Source organism: Schistocerca nitens, chromosome 7, assembly GCF_023898315.1.
Source record: "Schistocerca nitens isolate TAMUIC-IGC-003100 chromosome 7, iqSchNite1.1, whole genome shotgun sequence".
Classification (NCBI taxonomy): domain Eukaryota; kingdom Metazoa; phylum Arthropoda; class Insecta; order Orthoptera; family Acrididae; genus Schistocerca; species Schistocerca nitens.
Window position 1 is genome coordinate 440,040,831 of NC_064620.1, and position 25,300 is coordinate 440,066,130.

The following is a 25,300-nucleotide window of genomic DNA, read 5'->3' on the forward strand; positions in this document are numbered from 1 at the left end:
TCACACCTAAATCAGCCAGCTACCAAGAGGGACAAATTCCAACAATCAGGAATATATAAACTTTAATGTCAAAGTTGTGATGCAGTACACATAGGCATGACATGCAGGAATTTTGAAACAAGATACAAAGAACATATCAGATGTTGGAAGTATGAAACAAACCATTCCACATTTGCAGAGCACTTAAAACACAGTAACCGTCATCCTACAAACATGGAACAAGAAATGAAAATAATGAGAATAAGCAACCATCACAAACATCTTATACAAACGCAAGAAAACTTCCACATCCAGAAAGCCATAGCAGAAAACAAAGATGTGATAAATGAACAAACACACATCAGCACAGGCTCCCTACTACACTTAACAAAGGAAATGATGACATAAAACAAAAGAACTCTTCCCCACACCATCCGGACACGGACGGACACACACACACACACACACACACACACACACACACACACACAAATGCATATACGAACACATCACGGATACTTCAATAATTACACTCAAAAGTTAGGCAGTAACATTCGATCTTTGGTAAAAACATTTGACAGTCGGCAACAGAAACCAAAACATTGCATTGAAACAAGCGTCCAGTTCATAGTGCTGTGGTATGTGGGAAAAAACTGCAAATTGGCATTCATAAGAAGAACATCAACACCAAAAATGCAACAGGAGCGTAATATGTAAGAAATTGTCCACGCAACCTGTAAGTATAGTTCAAAACATTACTACTTAATAGGAAATACCAACCACCAGAACTGTTTATAACCTATAGGCACAGTGACAAAAATGTAAATTAAATAGCTAACATATGTACATATTCCAGGCCACTGATGATGCCTTGCAGAAAATAAAGGCGAAACGTGTATGGCACTAAAATTGTGTTTTATTCAGTTGCTGTCAGATGATCCATAAGTAAAAATTATCAATATACCGTAAAATTGTTCCAGTTCCTTGTCTGCTGTAACATATTGTTGTGCAATATACAACTGGACAATTCCATACAAACAAGTAAAATATTTTGTATGTCTCTGTAACCTTGTCCATTTCTCTTCTTTTTTGATGAATGCCAAGATTATCAAATTGGAGGCATTGCATGATGAATCTGAAGCACTTTATGTCCATCACAAGGATGAATTTTTCAGTTCCTTCCCTCATTGATTCCCCACACATCTTCAAGAGTTTTGTGTTTCTTTTGCTTACCTCAATTAAAACTAAAGGACTAATTAATGCCTTTAGTTCAGTGACATGTATTGTTGTTGCACCACAGTCATGTTGAAATGAATCAGTTATGCTCTAAATATACTGATTTGTATACTGAACAGTGAGATTCAACAAATAATTATCTATAAGACTTGCCATTTTTGCAGTGCATCAACTTTCCGAAAATGTTGTAAGATTTGAAGCATATTCTCTGTGTTGTCAGCATATACAGTAATTAATTTTTTCCCTCACAGGTGCTTGCATGTCATTCTCGCTGTCTTCTTTGTCCATTTCTGAATCTCCCTGGGGAATCACAATCCGTATGTCCTCCGTGTTCATACTCCTCTTCACATTTGGGAGGACAAAGGTGCAAACTCATGTCCGGCCGTCCTGAGTTAGGTTTTTCATGATTTCCCTAAATCGCTCAGGCAAATGCTGGGATACTTCCTCTAAAAATGCATGACTGACTTCCTTCATCATCCTTCCCTAATCAAATGGAACTGATGACCTCATTGGTTGGTCCCCTCCCCCAAATCAACCTACCAACCAATGCATTGTTACCATCGAAATGCAACACTCTTTTTAAAATTTCCTTAATGCCTTTTGAGGCCAGGGGATTATATGTCAACACATTGTCTGTCATGATAAACTGTGCCTTACATAAAATATGATAGCGGGTCATTTTGAAGCCTGTACATTAAAATGTTCAAACGACAACAAAAATGCCTGCAGAAATAGTGCTGTATTACTTATGATGGGGGTTTAGATAAGCTAAGTGTAATGTTGAAAAATAAAAAGAAAGTAACGCCAGGAACAAGTGTGGTACATAAAGTTTAACATTCAGCCAATATCTGTGTGAAAAGTGGTCACTGGGGCAGTAAAACTTGTAACAGCAGAGGAGACTGGGATACAGGAAGTTGTTAGGAAGAAGAATAAATAAAGAACATAGAACATATATATGTATCATTATGAACATCAGTGTCAAATGGGATGATAAATTTATTGCACACAGAGTTGACCAATAGAACGGTATAAATAGTTCACAGCTGTGATAAAACAGCATATATCTTCCACCATGCACTAGTGAATGCAGAGAATCATAGGAATTATTTTAGCCTTGACCATCTAAATTACGATTATTTAATTTGTAGTTAGCATTTGGAATGTTTTAAGGTCTTCTGTAACCTTTCATCCGTTTATACAGTATGCACAATACCATACTCCATTTTGTATTGCAAACTCAGAGAGGGGGGGGGGGGGGGGGGGGGGAATTTTAGGTAGCAGAAATCCATATACAAAATGGAACTTCAGCATGTAAATTTTTTCAATACCTAATATTTAACCCTTTAACTGCTATGGATGTGTTAAGGCGCGTGCCTTTGTACTTGTCCCTCTGTGTGCTATGAACGTGTTTACGCACGCCACCAGTCCATCTACCTGGTACTCCGAACGTGGCTACGCGTAGACCCATTCAGTGTACCAGGTAGTAGGACTGGTGGCAAGCGTAAACACGTTCAGAGAATACAGGGACAGGTGCAAAGGCACATGAGTTAACACGTCCAGAGCAGTTAAAGGGTTAACAGAACTTTCCAGTTTGGAATGACATAGCACCAATTATCCAACAGAATGTCACCAAAATGCTGTGACTAATTCACTTAGAGGACTGAAATAAAGGGAGTACAGCTTGCACCAGATCAACTTCTGTATATGGCACTGTGACAACAGCTTGTAGATCTACCCTAAAGGTGAAACAAAATGATGACAGTTCTATACATAACTTAGACTGCTCTGTCTTATCCAAGCACTTTATTTTGAAATCTGGCATTACACATTCTGAAACAGTTGTAAAATGAACTTCTGTAGACTTCAGGTCGGCATATCATCAAACAGTACTACGTTCATTAGCATTGTAATAGCCATTGTTGTATTATAAGTTTATTATATATTGTCTTTTAATTACCAGTACATATACGTTTTGAGAATCGATCCATAATTTGTAGCAATACATAAATTTATTGAAATGTCACTGTATTAAGAGATTTTAGTTTTAATCATATGGAAGATTTAGGCATTTCCTTATTGTGTAGTCTTCTAGTTTATAGACACCTGGACTTGCTACAGAGCACAAGTATGGTGCTTGCTTTTGTGAAAAGGTAGAGCACTTTTCCTGGACACCATTTCTTTCCCTTGCCTCTGTATGTTCCATTGTTTCCAGACTCACCTTTCCAAAGCTATCAGAGTTAAAGTGACAGATAACTTCAAACTCATAATTTCGTGCAAGTCATATTTTGGTTGCTTGCTCTTGTGGACGTAACTAAAAATTAATTTCCAACCTCCTGAATAAGTGCATGTCACGCTGGTGCATGCCACGCTGGCATCTACTTCTTTTTTTGGTATACCACTTAATTGCGTGTCCCGTGGATCATAATTGAGACCCCTCTATATGATGTGAAACGGGTCAGTTTTACAATTATAATACACTTCCTCAGTGAAAAATACGGCAAAATGCTTATAATTTACAAGAGATTTAATTTTAACAACATACTGTGATTTATTCCTGTCTGTCGTAAAATGTATCTCTTATAAATAAAAAAGTATTATTACACTTTCAAAAATAGTTACATGGTTTAATTGAAGTTGTCAAGCAAATGACAATACACAGAACATTGTTACAGAGCTGCCATTATGGTAGATATGTAATAGGGCATAAATACATAAAATGATAAGTTAGGATTGTCAGGCTACAGGATGGTTAATATATATTATATTTCTCGATTGTCCTGTAGCCTCTCAGTCTTTCCTTATCATTTTAAAAATGTTCTCTTTATTTCATTTCCTCCAAGTGGTTTTTTCAGATGTTGACTGTCTTGGTGATCTTCCTCTATTGCACATAAAGACTTACCTTTCTATGACTGACTGCCTGCACTATCTTTCCTGCTTCTACTCTGCTAATATTACAGACATCAATACCATAGACAAACATTAACTCACTTTTAACAAAGACCACGATGGCGTGAAACAAGTTGTTATATGCTGAATCTTGCAACTGCTTTCTCCTGAAGGATTTCTTTTGTCTGTGCACTTATGTTTTGGCCACGACTTGGTCAGTCGCTGCGATCAATAGTCATTTCGTAAATAGCATACTTTTGTTGCTGATATTTATATTTTTGTTGCCACAACTGTTAAAAAGATGCACTAGTTGAATGCTTGCAGCTCAGTTGGCATTATAATATATTGTTTAAAACACTTCATTACAGTACAGTATATTATGCATACACAACAGCTTCTAAATTAAACAGCCATCTGTTTAAAAACTACGGTATATATAACTGTTCCATATGAGTGTGCTAAGTGCCCTGTTTCAACAGGTATGAGTGTTCCTTAAAGTGTACTTTTATTCAAATTTGCCATAGTTGATGACTTTCAGTATCAAAGCTGACATACTCTCATGAGCAATTGAATCAGAAAGACATACTTTATAGTGTGTAGCATCTCTTTACACCCTGACAACGGCAGTAATGTATCATGTGATGGATTCCACGAAACACTGAAAGCAAGAGGGAGTCATCCACATCAATGACCACTCAAACTATAGCTTGGTGTCTATGGCGCACACATCTTGCTCAAAGGAATCACAAGTGTTCTGAGTGTGATTGGGTCAGGTAATCTGGGGAAGGCTGCACAATCACCTCCATGGCTTTGGGGGTGGGGGGTGAGTTACAATTTTCATACAATTTGAGAGTGATAGAGAGGTAAATTAGCTTGCTTTAAAGGTATATGTCCCCGCAGGATGCTGTAGATGAGCAGATGGATGCATGTGATCATACAATAAGTACCCATTTCATTCTTTTGTGAGAGACAATGAGCGATCCATCAAGGGCCCAATTTCATACCATGTAAACATCATCCACACAAGAATATTTACAGTATCTGGCAAGCATGACACATTGCCATACATGGTTTTATATATATCTGTGCTGTGCCATAGATGTGTACCAGTGTGTGTGTGACTCATCAGTCCCAGTGCCCTTTCTCCATGCGCTGATCATGCACAGATGATTTTCCTTTGCCAGTACAAATCTGTGTGGCTTATAAGATGTTGTGAGCAGACACACTTGTGACACGTAGTGGCTTCTGCATCCCACAATGAGAATGTGATACTGATGTTATGGGCAGTCACTGGTTGAAATTTGTCAGCCACTGAATTTGTAAGTTTTGGCCAATTTGTTCACTCCTACTGTCAACCACAAGACAGTTATCCATAACAGCAACACAGCCCATGACAATTCTCTCTTCGTGCTGGCAGTTTTCCCTAATCAATGTCATCATGGTACATTGTTGACTTGGTAGCATGTGAAATACTCAGGGCCTGCAAAACCTGAGAGATGAAGTGTCCCATCCATTGGCCATCTAGAATTTGGCCCCAATCAGAATTGCTGATAACGTGACTCTCAGTCATCCTGCACTCATCTGCCTTGGCAGTGCAAGATCTGATGACATCCCAATCATTCGACATTTTCCATGGCAATAGGAGTGCATTACAGAAACTATCACAATTGCTCATGAGTGTACATAGTATTGGATTAATTTATTGTGCCCCTCTGCCACTATAAGCTAAATATCTGACTGTTAATGTTGAAATATAAAAGAGTGAGCTTGGTACATTGATCCTAAAGAATGAGTGTTAAGTATCATGTACGTACTTACTTTCTAAACTAGTTTTCACACAGATTTGTTTACAAAAAAATTGAGCAATGTATTTAAATGTCTGATTGCCATCGTTTACAGATATATTCTTGTACACATGATGGTTAGTATTCACACCTTTCTGCTGTAAATGCAGAAATTCCAAGTATTCAAACTGTTGAAACTGTCTGTAAAATTGACACACCATCAACATTATCATAATCTTTCTCATCATTGTCCTCTTTCACATTTTGAATGCCCAGAAAGGAAAAGTAGGATATTGTTACATGCCAGGAAGACTGATCACTGAATGAATGCTACTTATACACATTCATTGTTCATTCTTTGGCATAGAAGTCTATATGTTTCTCTCTTCTTATGTATTCCATCTTTTCAAATGAATTTCACTGACTACAGATAGTTTACTATATAATTTGACTTTATTCTTATTCTTGCAACTGAAATGAACACAATGTTTTGTCTTTTTTACATGTAGGCTGGTCCATTGGATGCAGTGAGGATTCCTAAAGATAAAGATGGCAGGCAGCGTTCATTTGCGTTTGTTGTCTTTAAACACGAAAGTTCTGTACCTTACGCGATAGCATTATTTGAAGGGACTGCATTGTATAATAAGGTTTTACAACTCAAATCAAGGCAGGTACCAAACGAGAAAAATTTTGGAAACATGTCCCATCAACGTGCATACTCTGCTCCAGTCAATTCAAATTCGAAACCAAGTGCTTCACCGGACTTTCACCATTTGCTTCAGTTTGGACAACAGATGCTAAACCCAGGAATGAGACCTTCAGATCCAGTTACAGGTCTAAGGAACTTATATGAAAGTCAGAGGGGAGCTTCAAATTACCTTGGTGCACCTTTTCATTTAAACAGCCTTCAGGGAAATTGGTCCAGTAGAAATCATCCTTATAGTGTGCATGGAAATGGACAGAAACGAAAAAGTTCTGATCGTGACCGAAATTACCGGAGAGAACATAGGAACAGTGACAGAAAAGGGTTTAGTCGTTATTAAGGATTCAGTTGTTGCATTGTGCAGTTGGTCATTGATTAATTGTAAGGAATGAATGTACAAATATTTTTACCATTTTTTAGGATTGTAATGTAGACAATTTTCATACGTCCAGAAATGTCTTCACTAATTTAAGATATGTGAATTTTCACCTTCTCACTGAGGGATGCATGCAAATGGACACAAGATTTTAAAAATCAGCAGTGCGATCACAGTTTATTTTGTCACAATCTGAATTTATAACTTTGTCTGTACTAAAATTGTATATTTTATTTTAATACAAAAATAAATTGTGGAAGAGACATAACTTTGTTATTTATATGTATTGCTCAAGATTGGAAAACTAAAAAAGTCTCATACAGCAAACACAATGCTTAGTGAAAGTTTCCATTTAGTACATATTTGTTAGCAAAGGAAACATCAGTAAACCAATATTTTGTTTCCTTTAACAAAAGTAATAAATGTGTTCTACTTCCCTTTAATAGTTTAACTGTTCACTCTCTTTTTGTTTTTTACTAAAAATACAGGGAGTCAGTTTTCCATGTAGAAAGGAAGATAGCTGATAATAGGAAACTATCCAATAGTATGGAAATGTAAGGCAACACACAGTGCTATAGTAACTGTAACTGAATTTTCTCCAAATGTATTTTTGTGTTTAGTTTGTTCCTTGGTCAACTTTTTGTTTTGAATGTCCAGTTTCTTCAAGCATCTGGCAATCACTTTAACACTGTTTTTGTCTGATCGATTGACTACACATTGTCATACTGTTAATTCCTTGCCTCTTCTTCTTTGTTGTCTTTTATTTTTTAACAAAAAAGAGATTTATAAGCAAGGATAGACAGTCTGCAGATAATTGTACTGTGATTACATCAGTGTCTTTATGTGTATCATAATAAGTTGCTTATATTCACGCAGTATGCGTATTTGCAGTTAAGAGAAATACTGTCCGCATATCCACTGCATCCACAAGTCTTGTATCCACATCCATGGATATTAAAATTTTGTAAACTAGTTTAATTCCCAAAATGGAGACTACGTTATTCGGGAAGAAAAGACAAGGCAAGGCTGGAGGCTTTTGAAATGTGGTTGTGACGGAGGATGGGAAGAATAAGTTGCATGGATAGAGTGAAAAATGAAGAGGTACTGAGAAGATTGGGAAAACAAAGAGAGTTGCTGGATGTAATTAATTGGACGACACGATATTGGATTGAACATATATTAAGATTGAAGGAGGAGGTTATAAAAACAGTCTTAGAAGGGTATGTGGAAGGAATGTGGAGATGAGGGAGGAAGAAATTTCAGATCCTGGATGATATAATGGACAGCGGCACAGACACAGTCATTAAGAAGGAAGCAGTGGATCACATGAAATGGATACAGAAAGGACCTGCTGCTATAGCAGAAAACTTGATGATGATGATGACTACCCCTTATGATATGCCAAAGCCGAAATGATAGGCTTGCACTAGCCAGAATTTTTTTTGCTGATGTCGGTCCTCATAATATACATCCCACTGAGTAGAAACATAGAGGCTGATAATGACTATATTTTAATGCAAGATAGCCCATTTATTCTTGATATGTTCTATAAAGTACAGTTTTCTGTCATAACTGCCCAAAATGATTTTGTGATTATTGACAGAATATTTTCACAACATACAGAAGTCAAATGAAGTTGTTACCACTCATTGCTTACTGCCAAGTGTTTGTAATGTAGTTTGTTTATTAAAAATATGTTAATCCACAATAATATTAAATGATGTAAATATGCCACACTTCTAATGTAATAAGTGTTGCGATTTATGTTGTACTTGAAACACAAACAGGAGTTAAATATGGAGCAAAGGTTTCGAGTGGAGTGTCCTAGAATAGCCTTCATGTCGCTTTGTACAGCTTTTGGTAATTGCATAAGCGACAGCTGCTAACGTAAATGAAACAGATCTAAGATGCTCCGAAAACAGAAAGAGGATGTGCAAGTAATTGTGCAGAAAAGCAGGAAGAATGTCATATCACCAGCTTCAACACTTGCAGATGTACCAACAGTGCATTTACTCTTTCCAGGTTACTGCATTCCAGCCAACAAAGTTGCACTCCATCCCAAATGGGTGATAAGAGTGACAATAATAATTATTACTGTTGATCATACATAAATATTGACACTTTCCTTTAACTTTGAACTATAAATTAATCATTAGTAAGGGTAACCACAGATGTATCCAAGGGCAGAATACTGAACTCAGTGGCTACACCTTACTGTTTATGGCATTGGTTGCATAGATTCAAATAAATTAATAAAAACAAGAATGTTTCTGCATTTGGTAGGGCTGGCAGCCCACTGGAATTATAAATTACATAAACATGGGTGTGAAGTGGAACATGCAGAAGTGGAGCTTTCATTCACTTGGTTTACTTGGTTAACAGAGCCCTGTACTGGTGCAGATTAGAGGACAAGACAAGTGTACAAATGATATGAAGGCAGTGGAAAGGAAATGGAAACTACCAAATAATACATGGGCAAAAGTTACCCGAAACATATGTAACTGGCTGTTGTATCATCTATAGTTATTATTTTAAAACCGTGCATGTGGATTTGCTGTGAGGTTATTAATTAGGCAACAGTGACTGGCCAGTTGATCACATTGTTGATTGTCAGGTTAACCCTCGAGTAAGCACACTTGTATATAAAGTGTGCTGAACACAAATAAAATTGTTTTGCACCTTTCCTTATTTGCTTCACAACTGCAAACCTATACCTGTTCCTTTATCATTGCTTCAACTAACATAGTGATAAATTGTGTTGCCATACATCCAAGTGAGCAGCTAATATAAAATAACTAGCGAGCTTTGTCAGAAAAAAAATTACCCACATTATAAGTTAGCAGGACAGTTCCACAATGAGGTAGCTGTCTACAAATTAATAAGCACTCAGATGAGCAGTTGACTGGGATCTGATGTAACTGTGCTGTTTAATTCTTCTAGTGGGGGGTAACACCTGTCCATGGCAACAGAGTCATATAATGGGAGTTTTATTTCATTATTATTTAGGTAAACAGTGCTTTAGTGCATATTATGTAAGTTTATTTTAACTTTGTTTAATTAAACTATGATTTGCCACCTACTTATTTACTTTGATAACATAAAGACAGCTATTCTTTACATGTGTAGAAAGAAACCCGCGTGCCCATTCGTGTTATGAAAATCGGCATGCCCGCTCAAGGGTTAAATTAAAAACAGTTATGCTGTCCAGTTGTCTGCCACTGTAGGGATGAACAAGTAGAATATCAATAACACCATACTGTAATAAAAACCAACATGACTAATTTGGCAGCATGCATAAATGGCAGTTCATTGTTTATAGAATATTTCATTGCTTCAGTAAATGCAACTGTGCTATATTTCCAATATCTGTTGGAAATTGGTAGAGATGTGGTCAACACTCAAAATTTGTAAGCTCATTTTCTCATAGCTGCAATACTAGTCTCTCAAAGTTTGAAGAATAGTTTTATTCCTGACAGCCATGACAGTTATTACATCTTTCATACTTGTGCTTGATATTACAAAAATAAGTGATCAGTCTATGGGTAACTTACATCCTTTGTTGATCGGATACAGTTTCCAACTGCAGCTGTTCATGTTAATTTCAGCAGATACAATTTGGATAGGCAGGCATCACCATTCAGAGAAAAAACTTGTCTATATTCATTACAGGCTGATAATAATATTGTAATGCTAACTGCTAAATAACAAAATACCGTACTAATAAAGTGGCACTCAAAGCCTAGTCTCGCCTGTATATGATTATAAGTTGGCATGATGCTTACTCATTGGCATTTTAGGAAAATATCGGTTTCAGGTGTCAAGATATGTAGTGCTCTGCACCCCCTTCTCCCCAATAATCTTACCCAATACAGACTGACTAGTGACTTTTTTTATGATCCATCATACTTGGATATAATGTTAAGCAGGCTAAATAAAGTTACAATTGCAGTCTACTTCAAATACAATACATATGTTTGCAAAGACGTGGCAAATATATAGGCCAAAGAGCATCTGTTCTTGAGACATCTATATCAACACACTGCCAACATCTTACTCTATAACTACTGAAGCAACACGCTTGTTTCAAAATTGTAAGTGTATATGCAGTAACCACAAACTGTCAGAAAGCTTATAAAGATACAAATTTTCTCCCCGTCTAATGATGATAGGTCATAACTCCAGTATATTCACATGTCTTGGATTCAAGCAAAATCCTCCTTTGTCCATTTATCAACTGGCCACATGCTCACATGTCCGACTATCTTCATAATCATATTTCCAGTATAATCTGTTCCTTGATCCTACAGTTTGTTTTTCTGTCTTCCTAGTAATTCCCACCATATAGTTGCTGAGAAACACACAGTTTTTTAAATTACAAATTCATTTCTTAATGCAAAACAAGTAACACACAGTGACTGTAAACTTTCAGGCACATATAAAAATATGTTTTGGAAATTTTGTTTAGTGTACTTCAGGTCATTTAGTCATGTGAGAGTCACAGGAACATATCTGCAAAAATGCTGTTTACAGCTTTTTTAGCACATATTCTCACGGTAATCAGATGGATGTTGTGTCAAAACGATGTGTCTCTAGCTCTTCTCCTGGCGAGAACCAAGTGCTATGTATCTCAAAGTTGTGAGTTTATTTGTTTATTTTAGTGACAGATAGCGATAGTGGCACTCATGTTATTTTGTCTGGAAGGGGTGCATCTCAGTTTTGGGATCAGCAAAATCCTTTCCTACTGTTCCGTTGCTTTACTGCCGATGGAGCACTGTGTGACAGTTCTTACCAGGAGATCTGAATGTACAAATAATGCACTAAACATATAAAAAACTGTGCAAAGAGCAACAGGTTACTGCTAAAAAATGCTAACTCTACAGAGAAACACTCAACACAGAGTTTAACCTCATCTTTCTCTTGTGCCTAGAAAAGATTAATGTGATCAATGATATCGCTTTCAAAATCTCTCCATAGAAAATCATTTGGCAGAGAAAGACAAGGACTCTGAACACCTAAAGAGAAAAGAGGCAGCTAGAAAAAAATGGAAGAGTGGGCCAAGCAGGAGAATGCCATTTACTGAAATTTGAGCTAGAAGAAGTAAGATGCTGCCCAAACATAATAACTAAGGCCATTTTCTACAAAAGAATAGTAGCTGTTTTAAATCTCACAGTATACAGTACTGGTACCAGGAAAGACAGAAAATATGTATGTCATAAAAGTGCAGCTAGATTTTGATCAATTAAAAGAGCTCAACATATATTTTAAGAATTCCTGAAGGCCACCCAGTCATTTTGTTCTCAGACACCTGTGGAGGACAAAATCAAAATGTTAATGTGAACATGTTTCTCTATGCAATACAAATACACTCCTGGAAATGGAAAAAAGAACACATTGACACCGGTGTGTCAGACCCACCATACTTGCTCCGGACACTGCGAGAGGGCTGTACAAGCAATGATCACACGCACGGCACAGCGGACACACCAGGAACCGCGGTGTTGGCCGTCGAATGGCGCTAGCTGTGCAGCATTTGTGCACCGCCGCCGTCAGTGTCAGCCAGTTTGCCGTGGCATACGGAGCTCCATCGCAGTCTTTAACACTGGTAGCATGCCGCGACAGCGTGGACGTGAACCGTATGTGCAGTTGACGGACTTTGAGCGAGGGCGTATAGTGGGCATGCGGGAGGCCGGGTGGACGTACCGCCAAATTGCTCAACACGTGGGGTGTGAGGTCTCCACAGTACATCGATGTTGTCGCCAGTGGTCGGCGGAAGGTGCACGTGCCCGTCGACCTGGGACCGGACCGCAGCGACGCACGGATGCACGCCAAGACCGTAGGATCCTACGCAGTGCCGTAGGGGACCGCACCGCCACTTCCCAGCAAATTAGGGACACTGTTGCTCCTGGGGTATCAGCGAGGACCATTCGCAACCGTCTCCATGAAGCTGGGCTACGGTCCTGCACACCGTTAGGCCGTCTTCCACTCACGCCCCAACATCGTGCAGCCCGCCTCCAGTGGTGTCGCGACAGGCGTGAATGGAGGGACGAATGGAGACGTGTCGTCTTCAGCGATGAGAGTCGCTTCTGCCTTGGTGCCAATGATGGTCGTATGCGTGTTTGGCGCCGTGCAGGTGAGCGCCACAATCAGGACTGCATACGACCGAGGCACACAGGGCCAACACCCGGCATCATGGTGTGGGGAGCGATCTCCTACACTGGCCGTACACCACTGGTGATCGTCGAGGGGACACTGAATAGTGCACGGTACATCCAAACCGTCATCGAACCCATCGTTCTACCATTCCTAGACCGGCAAGGGAACTTGCTGTTCCAACAGGACAATGCACATCCGCATGTATCCCGTGCCACCCAACGTGCTCTAGAAGGTGTAAGTCAACTACCCTGGCCAGCAAGATCTCCGGATCTGTCCCCCATTGAGCATGTTTGGGACTGGATGAAGCGTCGCCTCACGCGGTCTGCACGTCCAGCACGAACGCTGGTCCAACTGAGGCGCCAGGTGGAAATGGCATGGCAAGCCGTTCCACAGGACTACATCCAGCATCTCTACGATCGTCTCCATGGGAGAATAGCAGCCTGCATTGCTGCGAAAGGTGGATATACACTGTACTAGTGCCGACATTGTGCATGCTCTGTTGCCTGTGCCTATGTGCCTGTGGTTCTGTCAATGTGATCATGTGATGTATCTGACCCCAGGAATGTGTCAATAAAGTTTCCCCTTCCTGGGACAATGAATTCACGGTGTTCTTATTTCAATTTCCAGGAGTGTATGAATGAGCCTATGATACAGCAATGCTTCTCTGAGCCTGGCCACTCTTTAATGGAGTGTGATTTAGTCCATGCCAGTACAGAGAGGGCTGAAAACAAATACTGTGTGAACTCACTGAAATGGACCAGAATGAGTTCCTGGATCGTGATGCTATGCAGAAAGAACAGTGGAAAAATACTAAAATTGACAGTAAAGGAAATCAGATACAACCTAAGGTGACACAGCTTCAATATTGCAAAAGCTATGTCGATCAAATGTTTTTTCAGAAATTTCCAAGATCAACAATTCAAAAGTTTGTCAGTTTCCAGATAATCCTGAAATTCCAATACTGTCTTCCAGCTGGAACCAAAATACCATGGAGCAGAAAAACTTCAAGGAGAGAAAATAACAGACCTCATGAAACTTTGCCACACCAGTATTATCTAGGAACTGTATCGTACATTTTGCAAAAGTCTTAAGAGGAAGCTGGAGATTCAGACAGCAGTGGCAATGTTTGTGATGGAATTAGTGAGAAAATGAACAATCAAAGGTGACATTGGTACAAAAATCCACTAATGTGCTTTTAATTTAACTGGAATTGCTCTGTTTTAATTTGAAGTTAACTTTTTATACTATATTTTCTCAGCCAACTTCATATATCCAAGTGTAAAACCTCTATATTGATTCACTTAGAATCATAATGACATGTCTACTCAGTCTACTCAACACTATATTAAACAATAAATAAAGGTGAACCAATGATGACTATTAAAGATCTATCACCATCTGACAGCTTTTTAAGTGTATTCTTTAGTGATGTAGAGATTATGTCACTGAAACACAATTTACATGTTAAAATACCTTCTTTCATCTCTCCTGTAAAATAGCTAAAATGGAGGTATGTTCCTGTGATCCTCACACAGCGAATTATACTCTCTGTTTCTTTGTTACCTTCAACAGCCCTTAATAAAGAACTTATCAAATTGTTGTAGCACTTTTTTAGTGGTTTGTATGAAGTTTCTACAGCTGATTACACATTACTTTAGACTTATTAGGATTGATTTTCAGGCTTTTCAAACTTGTTCTTAAAATAAATAGTGACACTTGGCTTGTAATGTGTTTACAATCTTTTTGGAGTTTCATACAGTGAGCATATTGAAGTTCATCACATTCAGCGCCTGGGCAAGGAGAATGGGCTACTAGTTAATGCATACCAGGAAAAATTGAGCCAGTAACCTTTCTAGTCACTTAAAAACTGGTCTTTTAATAAAGGAATGTACGTGTGATTTCTTTCAAGCATATGAATTTTCATCTCCGAACAGATTTAGTCAGTAAATATTTTTTGTGCGTTTCTACCTCTAAATTTATTTCCTGCAGTAAAATTGAAAAACAAGAGTATTGAACATAAGATCTTGAACATAACATGAATCTTGAAATGATTAAATGGACTCACAGCTGAGAGATACATTTTACAGGAGCTATAGGTGATTTAGACCGAACTAACGCCCTCTGAACAAAGGTGTTTTAGTTTTTGTTGTGATTTGGAATGATTGATTAGTACAATCATTTAAAGCCTTTTATAATATAAATTTTGAGAATGTACACTGACCTGACAGGTACTGGCATAGTAACAGTGAAGGAACTTCATCACCTGCAAGCACGTTTTTTACTTGTCTTCCATGAAGTAAGACCTGCTTATGGCAATGAGACAGTGGCCAGAGCCTCTGACATCCACTTTTCAAGTTGAGAAAAGACATGAAAATTATTGTTGTTGGGCAGATGGGCTATTGCACTTTGTAATTTCTGTGGTCATTAATTAGTACCATCAAGCCATCCATGTATCAAAAATACTGCAAAATGCATTAGCACCCATTTCATCACTGCAGCAGTTGACCATAAATACCTAACAATTGTAACAACAAAATGCAAAAATATAAAACTGCCAGAACTGAAGCACACAAAAGGGAATACAGACATCTAAAAAATTAGATTAATGGAAAATGCAAAATGACTAGATGACAAATGCAAGGGGGTGCAAGCATGAATTGTGGCCAAGCCCCAATTTTATTCAATCCAAACATTGAGGAAGCAGAAAGAGAGACAAAGGAGCAATTTTGAAAGGAAATTAAAGTTCAGCAAGAAGAAATTAAAACAAGTTTGCCCATGACATAGTAATTTCTCTGAGACTGCAAAGGAGTTTCAAGAGCAGTTGAACAGAATGGACAGTGTCTTGAGTTGAGAGGAGATGCACATCAACAAAGTGAAACAAGGATAATGCATTGTAGTCGAATTAAATCAGGCGAGGGTATTAGACTTCGAAATGATGCACTAAAAAGTTGATGAATTTTGTTATTTGGGTAGCAAAACATCTGATGATGGCTATAGTAGAGAGAATATATAATGCAGATTGGCAGTAACTAGAAAGGTATTTTCAAAAAAGAGAAATTTGTTAACAGTGATTATAAAACTAAGTGTGAAGAAGTCATTTTGAAGGGAATTTGGCTGTGTGTGATCTTGCACAGAAGTGAAACATGTACGTCAAGACTGTGTCTTATCAGTATTAGTGTGATGGCACAAATTGCAAGTAAGTGATTTCTTCCCAACACTTTAAAGAATGATGCAGAGCAATAGATGATAAGGAAGGCAACTATTTGAGAGTGTAAAATGTCAACCACTAAAGAAGCAATGGCAGGTACTGCCATTTCGTGGTTGTTGAACTTAGTGTTGATGCTATAGAGGAATTGTGGAACTGAAAAAGATTGGAAAAAGAACACTAACAGTCAACTTTTTTTTAATTATTAATTTAAGGTTACTGATCAGCTTCATTATTTCCAGCTATTAAATTTGGAAACAGTTAAAAGAGGTAAGTTCATAGTGAACAAATAATAACTGATTGATATTTAAGGTATTTACTTTTTTCTCTATTGTTCTAAAGCAACTAGTAAACAAGACTACATCAGAGCAGTTTACTATTTATTTATTTACCAAATGCATGCAGCTCAAAGATTAGTTTTTTTAGATTGAAAATCTGGAGAAATTAACCACTTAACATGAGGTTGCATTTCAAATTGCTGCTTTCAATTACTCTGGTTAATAGTTGTTATACATGCTGCAGAATTAGGTGCACTGTCATTTTTTTATTAGCAGGCTGTCCCTCTTGTTCCTAAGGTGAAGTATGTGCCACTTCAACAGTAAGAACAGCAGCTGTAGGGGTGCACTGAAAAGTAGGTACAGTATCCAAAACTGAACAAAACGTAAATGTTACAATCTAATCAGTAGAATATGTTTAGTCTTGTGACCCTTATCTCACTTGTATTGTGTATGCCCAGTCCCTTAAATTCTTGAGCCTTTAACTAAAGTAGTTGAAGGGAGCTTTTTTCACCTAATGGCAATACAAAAAATCTAAATAAGTAATTTAGTGTGTTACTGTTAAAATGATGAACATGATATAGACAGGACACTAGTCAATTGTGGTGATGATAAAATGTGCAAACATAATTGTCCTAGATTTTGGTTAAATTCTCGGTCACTCTTAAGAAGTAAAACTGGAACAACTATTGTGGTTAATAACTAGGACAAAAATCTACTCTTGGTCAAAAGCTTCATGAAGTCTGTCGTTCATACTTGTTGAGAATTTCCCCCACATTATGTTATTGTAACTTACAAGCAGCTTTGTGGAATTTACAATTGGAGGGAGGCATGTAGGGAAATAAATATGTACTAAAATTGTACTCAGTTTAAATACAAGGGCGGGACAAAAAACAGAAACACCGAAAACACATCCCCATATCTGCTATGGTGTAGGAAACTAGTTGGAATTCAAAACGGGTCCTGTAGGGTTTTAAAGGAAATCTTATACTGGTCGTCCAGCAAAACAGTAGCAAGTTCAGGTAATGATGATGGAGGTTAATAGTGATCACACAGCTTTCTCTCCAAATAGACCACAAAGGCTCAATAGTATTGAGCTCTACATGGCCAGGGGAGATGTGATAATTCATTCTCGTGCTCACAAAACCAGTCCTGGTTTGTGCAAGCTATGTGAACAGCTGTTGACTTGGAATACAGCATCACCATTGGGACAAACCCTGTACAATGCGATGGACCTGATCAGACAAAATTGTCACATAAACCTTAGCAGTAACACATAAACCCTAGCAGTAACGCGTTCTTGCAGAGCAACCATGGTGCCCATGGAATACCCCAATACCACTGCCTAAATCACCACCAAACTCCCCCTCCCCATGTTTCAGTCTTGAGATGAAAACTCAGCCAGAAGTTGAAAACAGTGTAAAACAAGACTCATACAACCAAATGATTTTCTTCCATTGCTTCCACAGTTCAAGGTTATGGCTTAGGCACCACATTTTCACGTTTAAGGCATTTGCATGACACAAGTGGCTTTGGAATTCCTGCTCTCCCTGCAGTCAGTTGCTTATGGAGCTACCTTTGTATTGTTTGGTGTTGAATGGGTTCACAAGTGAGACATTCAGTTCTGTCACAGTCCTCTTTAATGATCATTTGTCATTATCACTCAACACACACTTTCGTTCGCATTGAGACTTAGTGAACCATATTTTTTCTCTTTCCCCACATGCAGTATAAAATGTCTTTGACATGGTGCCTCTCAAAACCCCAAACACTTCAGCTACCATGGTTATGGTAGCACCCACCATACAAACAGCAGCAATTTGCCCTGACATAGCACTCACAACTATACTGTTCTGATTATGACCAACACTTGCCAAGTACGGAAGGCATTGCACAGGTGCCGTTCATGGTCAAATATGACAGCTATTGACATATTTACTATATCCATTTATTTGCACCCTTGGAATTAAGATCCCCTGTATATCACGTGATGCTGTATCTTCTTGTGGATAAGAAGAAACAATTTGGGATTTCATGCAATGAATATTGAAACACAATATGTGCAAAACCAAGGAAGATGTAAGATGTAATGCAAGTATGTAGACATATACACTAAAATGTCAGTTGTATCAAAATGTAAGCTGCAATAACACCTCAGCGCTATAGCCAATGAATGGTTCGATGTTTCAATTATAATATGGGTCACATGTCAGACTTTTCCTCACAGCCTACCATATTACTGTGATGTAGCACAGATCGATTGCTTCCCCTTGCCTTACTCAGATTAATCATTAATTATACTTATTTAAAGAACAGATCAACCAGCCAAAAATGTTGTTATTGGTATATAAATAGTTATTCAAAACATCTGCTGAAATTTCAGAGGCTTATTTAACGGTGGCATAACTGTGCTGAAAGTCATTAAATTTTTGGCACAATCCATAGTTTTTCTGTGTTATTTGCAGAACTTTTTAGACACTTTGCATAAGCATGCCTTTTATGTAATGGTCAAAAACACTTTGAATAGCTTTTAAGGATGTTGTAAGGTAGGTTGCACTGAGAAGTAATTGTTAGGAAAAAAGTTGATATTGTGCCAGTTCTGAGTTAATTGGCATTGAAGTTAGCCAATCAGGCCATTGCGTGCACATATTCATGCGGCTTGTTAGTCAGTTAGTGTAAGTTATTCTTCACAAGGATTTAAACTCACTCTTGTACAAAAAGGTGTGCATTATTCAGGAACACACCAGCAGTCATACAAAGCTTAGCTTAAACAACCAAAGACATTCAGTTTAAGAGAAGCCTAAAGGATTTATTGGTGGCCAGCTCCTTTTGCTCCTTTGATGAATTTCTCAGTAGAACCAATGATTTTGTGTGTGTGTTACAATTTAACTTCTGCACCATTTCAATGCAGTAATGTAGTCATTATAAATAAGTATTGTAGTAGTTCTATTATACGTTTATTTCCTTATAAATAAATAAAAACCTTTTTTTTAAATTCAGTGGCATTAATGCAATCTTACAAGGGAACCTCCCCATCGCACCCCCCTCAGATTTAGTTATAAGTTGGCACAGGGATAGGCCTTGGAAAACTGAACACAGATCAGTCGAGAAAACAGGAAGAAGTTGTGTGGAACTATGAAAAAAATAAGCAAAATATACAAATTGAGTAGGCCATGCGCAAGGTATGCAACATCTAGGAGAGTATCAGCTTGCGAGTGCCATGGTCCCGTGGTTAGCGTGAGCAACTGCGGAACGAGAGGTCTTTGGTTCAAATCTGCCCACGAGTGAAAAGTTTAATTTTTTATTTTCAGACAATTATTAAAGTTCAGGCACTCACACATAATCAACTTCGCTCTCCAAAATTCCAGGACATGTTTAGATTTGCTTGGACATACGCAGGATTTGACGGTCTACACACGGAAACATTTTAAAACGTAAAAAACATATGTTTTGACAGAGCACAGGGAAAACTGTGCGACTGTGAAACTGTTGCATTCATTTGTTGCAGTTTATGTGACAAACTCTTATGTTTTCATCACTTTTTTGGGAGTGATTATCACATCCACAAGAAAACCTAAATTGGGCAAGGTAGAAGAATCTTTTTACCCATTCGACAAGTGTGCAAGTTAGGTGGGTCGACAACATATTCCTGTAATGTGACGCACATGCCGTCACCAGTGTCGTATAGAATATATCAGATGTGTTTTCCTGTGGAGGAATCGGTTGACCTATGACCGTGCGATCAAATGTTTTCGGTTCCTATTGGAGAGGCACGTCCTTTCGTCTACTAATCGCACGGTTTTGCGGTGCGGTCGCAAAACACAGACACTTACCTTATTACAGTGAACAGAGACGTCAATGAATGAACGGACAGATCGTAACTTTGCGAAAATAAAGGAAGTAAAATTTTCACCCGAGGGAGGATTCGAACCAAGGACCTCTCACTCCGCAGCTGCTTACTCTAACCACGAGACCACGGCGTTCCTCAGCTGAGATTGTCCTTGATGTTGCCTATCTTACACATGGACTACTCAGTTTGTATATTTTGCTTATTTTTTCATAGTTGCACACAACTTCCTTCCTGTTTTCTCGATTGCTCTGTGTTCAGTTTTTCAAGGCCTATCCACTGCGTCAATTTATAACTAAATCTGAGGGGGGTGCGATGGGGAGGTTCCCTTGTTAGTAAATGAGTGTTGTAAAATGATCCTTTCATACAGTGTCAAAAAATATATATTTATTTTAGTTGTAAATATTGTCATGTATTATTGTTTTCCTGGCATGTTCTACATCCCTGAGGACCTCCTCACTCACTAGGATCAATTGAAATGAAAGTAAATCTAACCAACCTAGTAGCGTAAATTATAGCACATGAGACTGCTTGGCATTTGGCTCGTGTTCTATCCTTACTGCTGTTGTTTGGCGACACCATCTCCTGCAGGCCACTTGGATTTGTGTGCACAACAGTATGGGTGGCTAAATTCAATTCTAATGAACTTGGAAGTGGCACAACATATTGCAATCTTGTCTTGATAATAATTTCTCAGCACCACCTACCCCACAACACCCTTACAAGCTTAACAGTTTATGGCCATCCTGTATGTTTATTAGTTACACTGACTTGACTATTCCATCCTGCCCATTACATGACATGTAGTCTTTTGTTGATTGTAAGGCAAAAGATATATATATCTGTGTGTGTGTGTGTGTGTGTGTGTGTGTGTGTGTGTGAGTGCTGTTTTTTGTGCTAAACTGGTATGTCTTGACTTTTAGGATGTAGACTTATTTATGTTTGGCGATGATGGTGTTACAGAATACAGGTAACGTATGCAGTGGAATAGAGCTGCTAATTAGTTTTTTCACTCTAGTGAAGTCACTATTATATGATCTGTTGCTTGGAACACCTGAGTTTGTGACCTAGTCATGAACATAAGATTTCCTCAACTGTTTGCTTATAAAGAAAAACTCTCAATGCATATCATGAGTCTTCGTAGGTAATATGTCATACAAGCCTTTGAAAAGGATCATTAAATAAGGACCAAGCACAAAAATTATTCCAGACTGTGACAGCCTTACTCAGTATGTCACATTTATTGTTTCGCATCCTGCATATTTCAGTTCCTCTCAATAAGAGATCAACGAATAACACTGGTTGTGATGTTTATACATCCGTACATGAGCTTTATAGTGTGTGTACCAAACCAACACTTGACAATTAATAGTGGCCATTGAAGGTACCACAACAAGGGTAGGATTTTGACAGTTATATATGTGTGTTGAGTGTTGTGCGCTAATAACGTACCACCCCAAACATGCTTTTTGTTAACTTTTGCCAAATCTAATGGATCTAGTTGAATTTCAGATGATGGATATTATGCAGGGGAATTGGCATGTGGGGAATATCATACCAATGGATAGCTTTACAAGCCCCATTAAATAAATATACTGTTAATCAATATATTTTTTTCACAGCATGTAAAGCTATCCAGTGGTATGATATTCCCAGCAAAAGCTCTAGTTTCACAAACATTTGCAAGTGACACAAATAACACAGAAAACTGTATGAGACAGCAAGAACTAGTAAAGATCCAGAAGTACTTTTACACTACAAAAATTATTGTAACATACTGAGAAAAGTTGTAAGGAAATCAAGAAATATATATGTTGGAGAAGAAATTAACAACTCCAGCAACAAAATCAAATCAATATGGAATGTTATTAGAAGGGAGACAGGAAAAGTAACCACTAGGGTAGGTAGTATTACTGTTAAAGAGAATGAGAGCATTTCAACCAACAGTACACAGGTGGTAGCCAATATGTTTAACAATCACTTCTCAAATGTAGGAGAAAAAATTGGTGAGAATATTTCAAAAGAAAAAGCCAGGCAGTACATGGAAGAGTCAGTTTTGAAAAATTAGGTCAGATTAAGTTTCATCTAACAACCTCTTGTGAAATAAGGAAAATTATTAAATCTTTGAAAAATAAGTGTTCTGTTGGAGTAGATGACATCTCTAACAAGTTATTAAAACAATGTGGAGCAATTACAGCTGATGTTTTGAGTCACATATGTAATGCATCACTGACTCAGGGTATTTTTCCAGACAGGTTAAAATTGCCATTGTCAGACCTCTCTACAAAAAGGGGGAAAACACAGATGTCAATAAATAACTGCCAGTATCCTCACTTACAGCATTTTCAAAAATCTTTGACGAAGTAATGTACTCAAGAGTGGGTAGCCATCTCAACAGTAATGGGATACTTAGTAAATCACAGTTCGGATTTCAGAAATGCTATTCCACTGAGACAGCAATATACAATTTCACTGTCCACATAAGAGTCTTTAAATAGTAAAATGTCACCAGTAGGAATATCCTGTGACTTATCCAAAGCATTTGATAGTGTGAACTGTAACATTATGTTAGAGAAATTACAATTCTATGCTGATGATACAACATAATTATTAATCCAGTAAAAGGAATTCTGATAGAAAATGATACAAATAAGGTCTTTGGAAAAGTTATTAATTGGTTTTCTGCAAATGGGCTTGCACTGAAAAAACATGGTACATCCAATTTTCTGCTGCAAAAAGTATAATTCCTTCAATAAACAAACCACACCAAAAGAAGTCAGTAGCCAGGGTAGAGCATACTAAGTTTTTGGGTGTACATATAGATGAGAATCTTAATTGGAAATTTCATATTTTGGATCTCCTAAAGCGACTAGGTTCAGCAACTTTTGCAATCAGAATAATTGCCAATTTTGAGGATGTAGAAATTAGTAAGCTAACACACTTTGCATAGCTCCACTCTCTGGTGTCATACGGAATAATATTCTGGGGCAACTCAACACTTAGGCAAAAGGTATTCACTGCTCAAAAGAAAGATAGTCACACATCTTGTAGGCATCTGTTTAAAAGGTTAGGAATTCTTACAACTGCATCACAGTACATTTACTCAGTAATGAAATTTTTTCTCAACAACATGGACCAGTTTACAATCAGCGAAATTCATGATTACAATACCAGAAAAAAGAAAGACCTACACTATCCTTTACTTAACCTATCTTTGGCACAGAAAGGGATAAAATATGCTGCTATAAAACTTTTTGATAAATTACCAGATGAAATAAAATGTCTGAAAGACAGCAGTAATAGTTTCAAAAGCAAATTGAAATCATACCTCCTTCTATACCATAGATGAATTCTTGAATATGAGTAAATAAATCTGGAGATATAATATATGCCTTCTGTGCCATTTAAGGGACTGGGATAAATAATAGAAATATTTAGGTACAACACCATAATGTAAACAAAACAAAAAGAAACTTGTTTCTTGTGCACATTTCTTGTGCGTTTGACAAGTTCCACTTCATAACGGTTTCCCATGTATTGATCAATGGAACACCTAACTAACACAGGTTAGGCCCTGATTTTTCTGAGACTCAGGGAATACAGTTCCTAATTGGCCTGCAAAGCAGGACCAGTTTAAGGCACAAACAACCCAAGCCACCACTTGTGGTGCCAAGCTGAGAGGTGTATATACACTTGAACTACTGCAATAAGATGCAGTGCACCAAGTTGGCACTGCGTTGCAAAGTAGTAGCCTGTTGGTATTATTATTATTATTATTATTATTATTCTTTCATCTCTCTCACCATTAATATCACATTTTAGAACTTGGATGTTTTTAAAAACATTTTGTTATCTAATGCTGACATAATAACTTCACGCTTTGTATCAGTGTTTATTTTTAAGGATTGGTATACTGTAGCCTGTTACATAATTTCTTGTGATGTACCAAAGTATCTCATTCACAGTATCGCAATTACTATGAGTAACTGTTTCCATTTGCAGATTACACTAATCTGCTACAAAATTTAGCACCCAGTAAGGAAATTGTGGAAAGGCATTTTCTTATTTCATGATCAGTTTTGAAAATTAACCAAATTTCTTCAGAAGGTTACTTACTACTTGTACAGATTGCATCCCTATTTTCACTCACTTATTTACTGTGTAGGTAAGTATAATACTGCCGAACCATTTTTTTTTTTTTTTTCCTCCCCTCCCCACATGTGGAAATGAAAGAATGCTAAGTTGTGCAATTTGTAGGAGTCCATATTAAACCATAGATCATCGCTATAGCTGGCTGGGTAAGTCACTTCAAAGCTTGAAAGAAGGCACTTGACTTGGGTGGTCAAACCAATCTTCAAGTAGAGGACAACATAACTTACTACACTGTCTAGTAATATTACCAGTGATACAAGAATAGCATATATTCAACAACAAAACTGGCCCACTTATGCAACAGAAACAAATCATGGTAATCATCTGATAAAGAGAAAAATGTCATCTTACTGTATGTGATTTTGGCATCTCATTAATAACAACACAAAACAAGATACAGTCAATGCAACTATATTGTTATGTATTCAGTTATCATGATGTCATCAGCAAAACAGTCTGTCTTTCTCATTTGATGCATGTATGCAAGTCCATTTTCATAGTTAATCTGCATCTGACAGGTCTGAATTTTTCTTGTGGTTCAAGATGTTGTACAGCGAAAGTCAAATGTGTATCAACAGTTTGCAGGAGGTAACAATGAATGATCTCTCAAATAATTTGATAAGTTGTGAATTAAATTGTGGTTTATTAATCAATCACAGGCATGCATTTATACTGTATTTTGTTCCCGATGACAAAAATAGTCA

General features: G+C 37.6%; 2 protein-coding genes across 3 annotated transcripts in view; one reads left to right on the forward strand and one right to left on the reverse strand.

Annotated features, from left to right (window-relative positions):
• Nucleotides 1-7,207, forward strand: part of LOC126195016 (RNA-binding protein 7) — a 36,842-nt gene extending 29,635 nt beyond the window's left edge. Inside the window, exon 2 of the mRNA XM_049933445.1 lies at nt 6,395-7,207. Within this exon, the coding sequence (XP_049789402.1) occupies nt 6,395-6,928 (534 nt within the window). The 3' untranslated portion in view covers nt 6,929-7,207. The remainder of the gene's footprint in view (nt 1-6,394) is intronic.
• Nucleotides 1-25,300, reverse strand: part of LOC126195015 (TLC domain-containing protein 5-like) — a 40,633-nt gene that overhangs the window by 6,521 nt on the left and 8,812 nt on the right. The window contains exon 4 of one of the 2 annotated variants that reach the window (XM_049933444.1): nt 3,827-4,391. The exons of the other annotated variant lie outside the window; for it this stretch is intronic. Coding sequence (XP_049789401.1) covers nt 4,372-4,391 — 20 coding nt within the window. The 3' untranslated portion in view covers nt 3,827-4,371. Of the gene's footprint in view, nt 1-3,826; nt 4,392-25,300 lie in introns of those variants that run through there. 2 annotated transcript variants of the gene reach the window in all.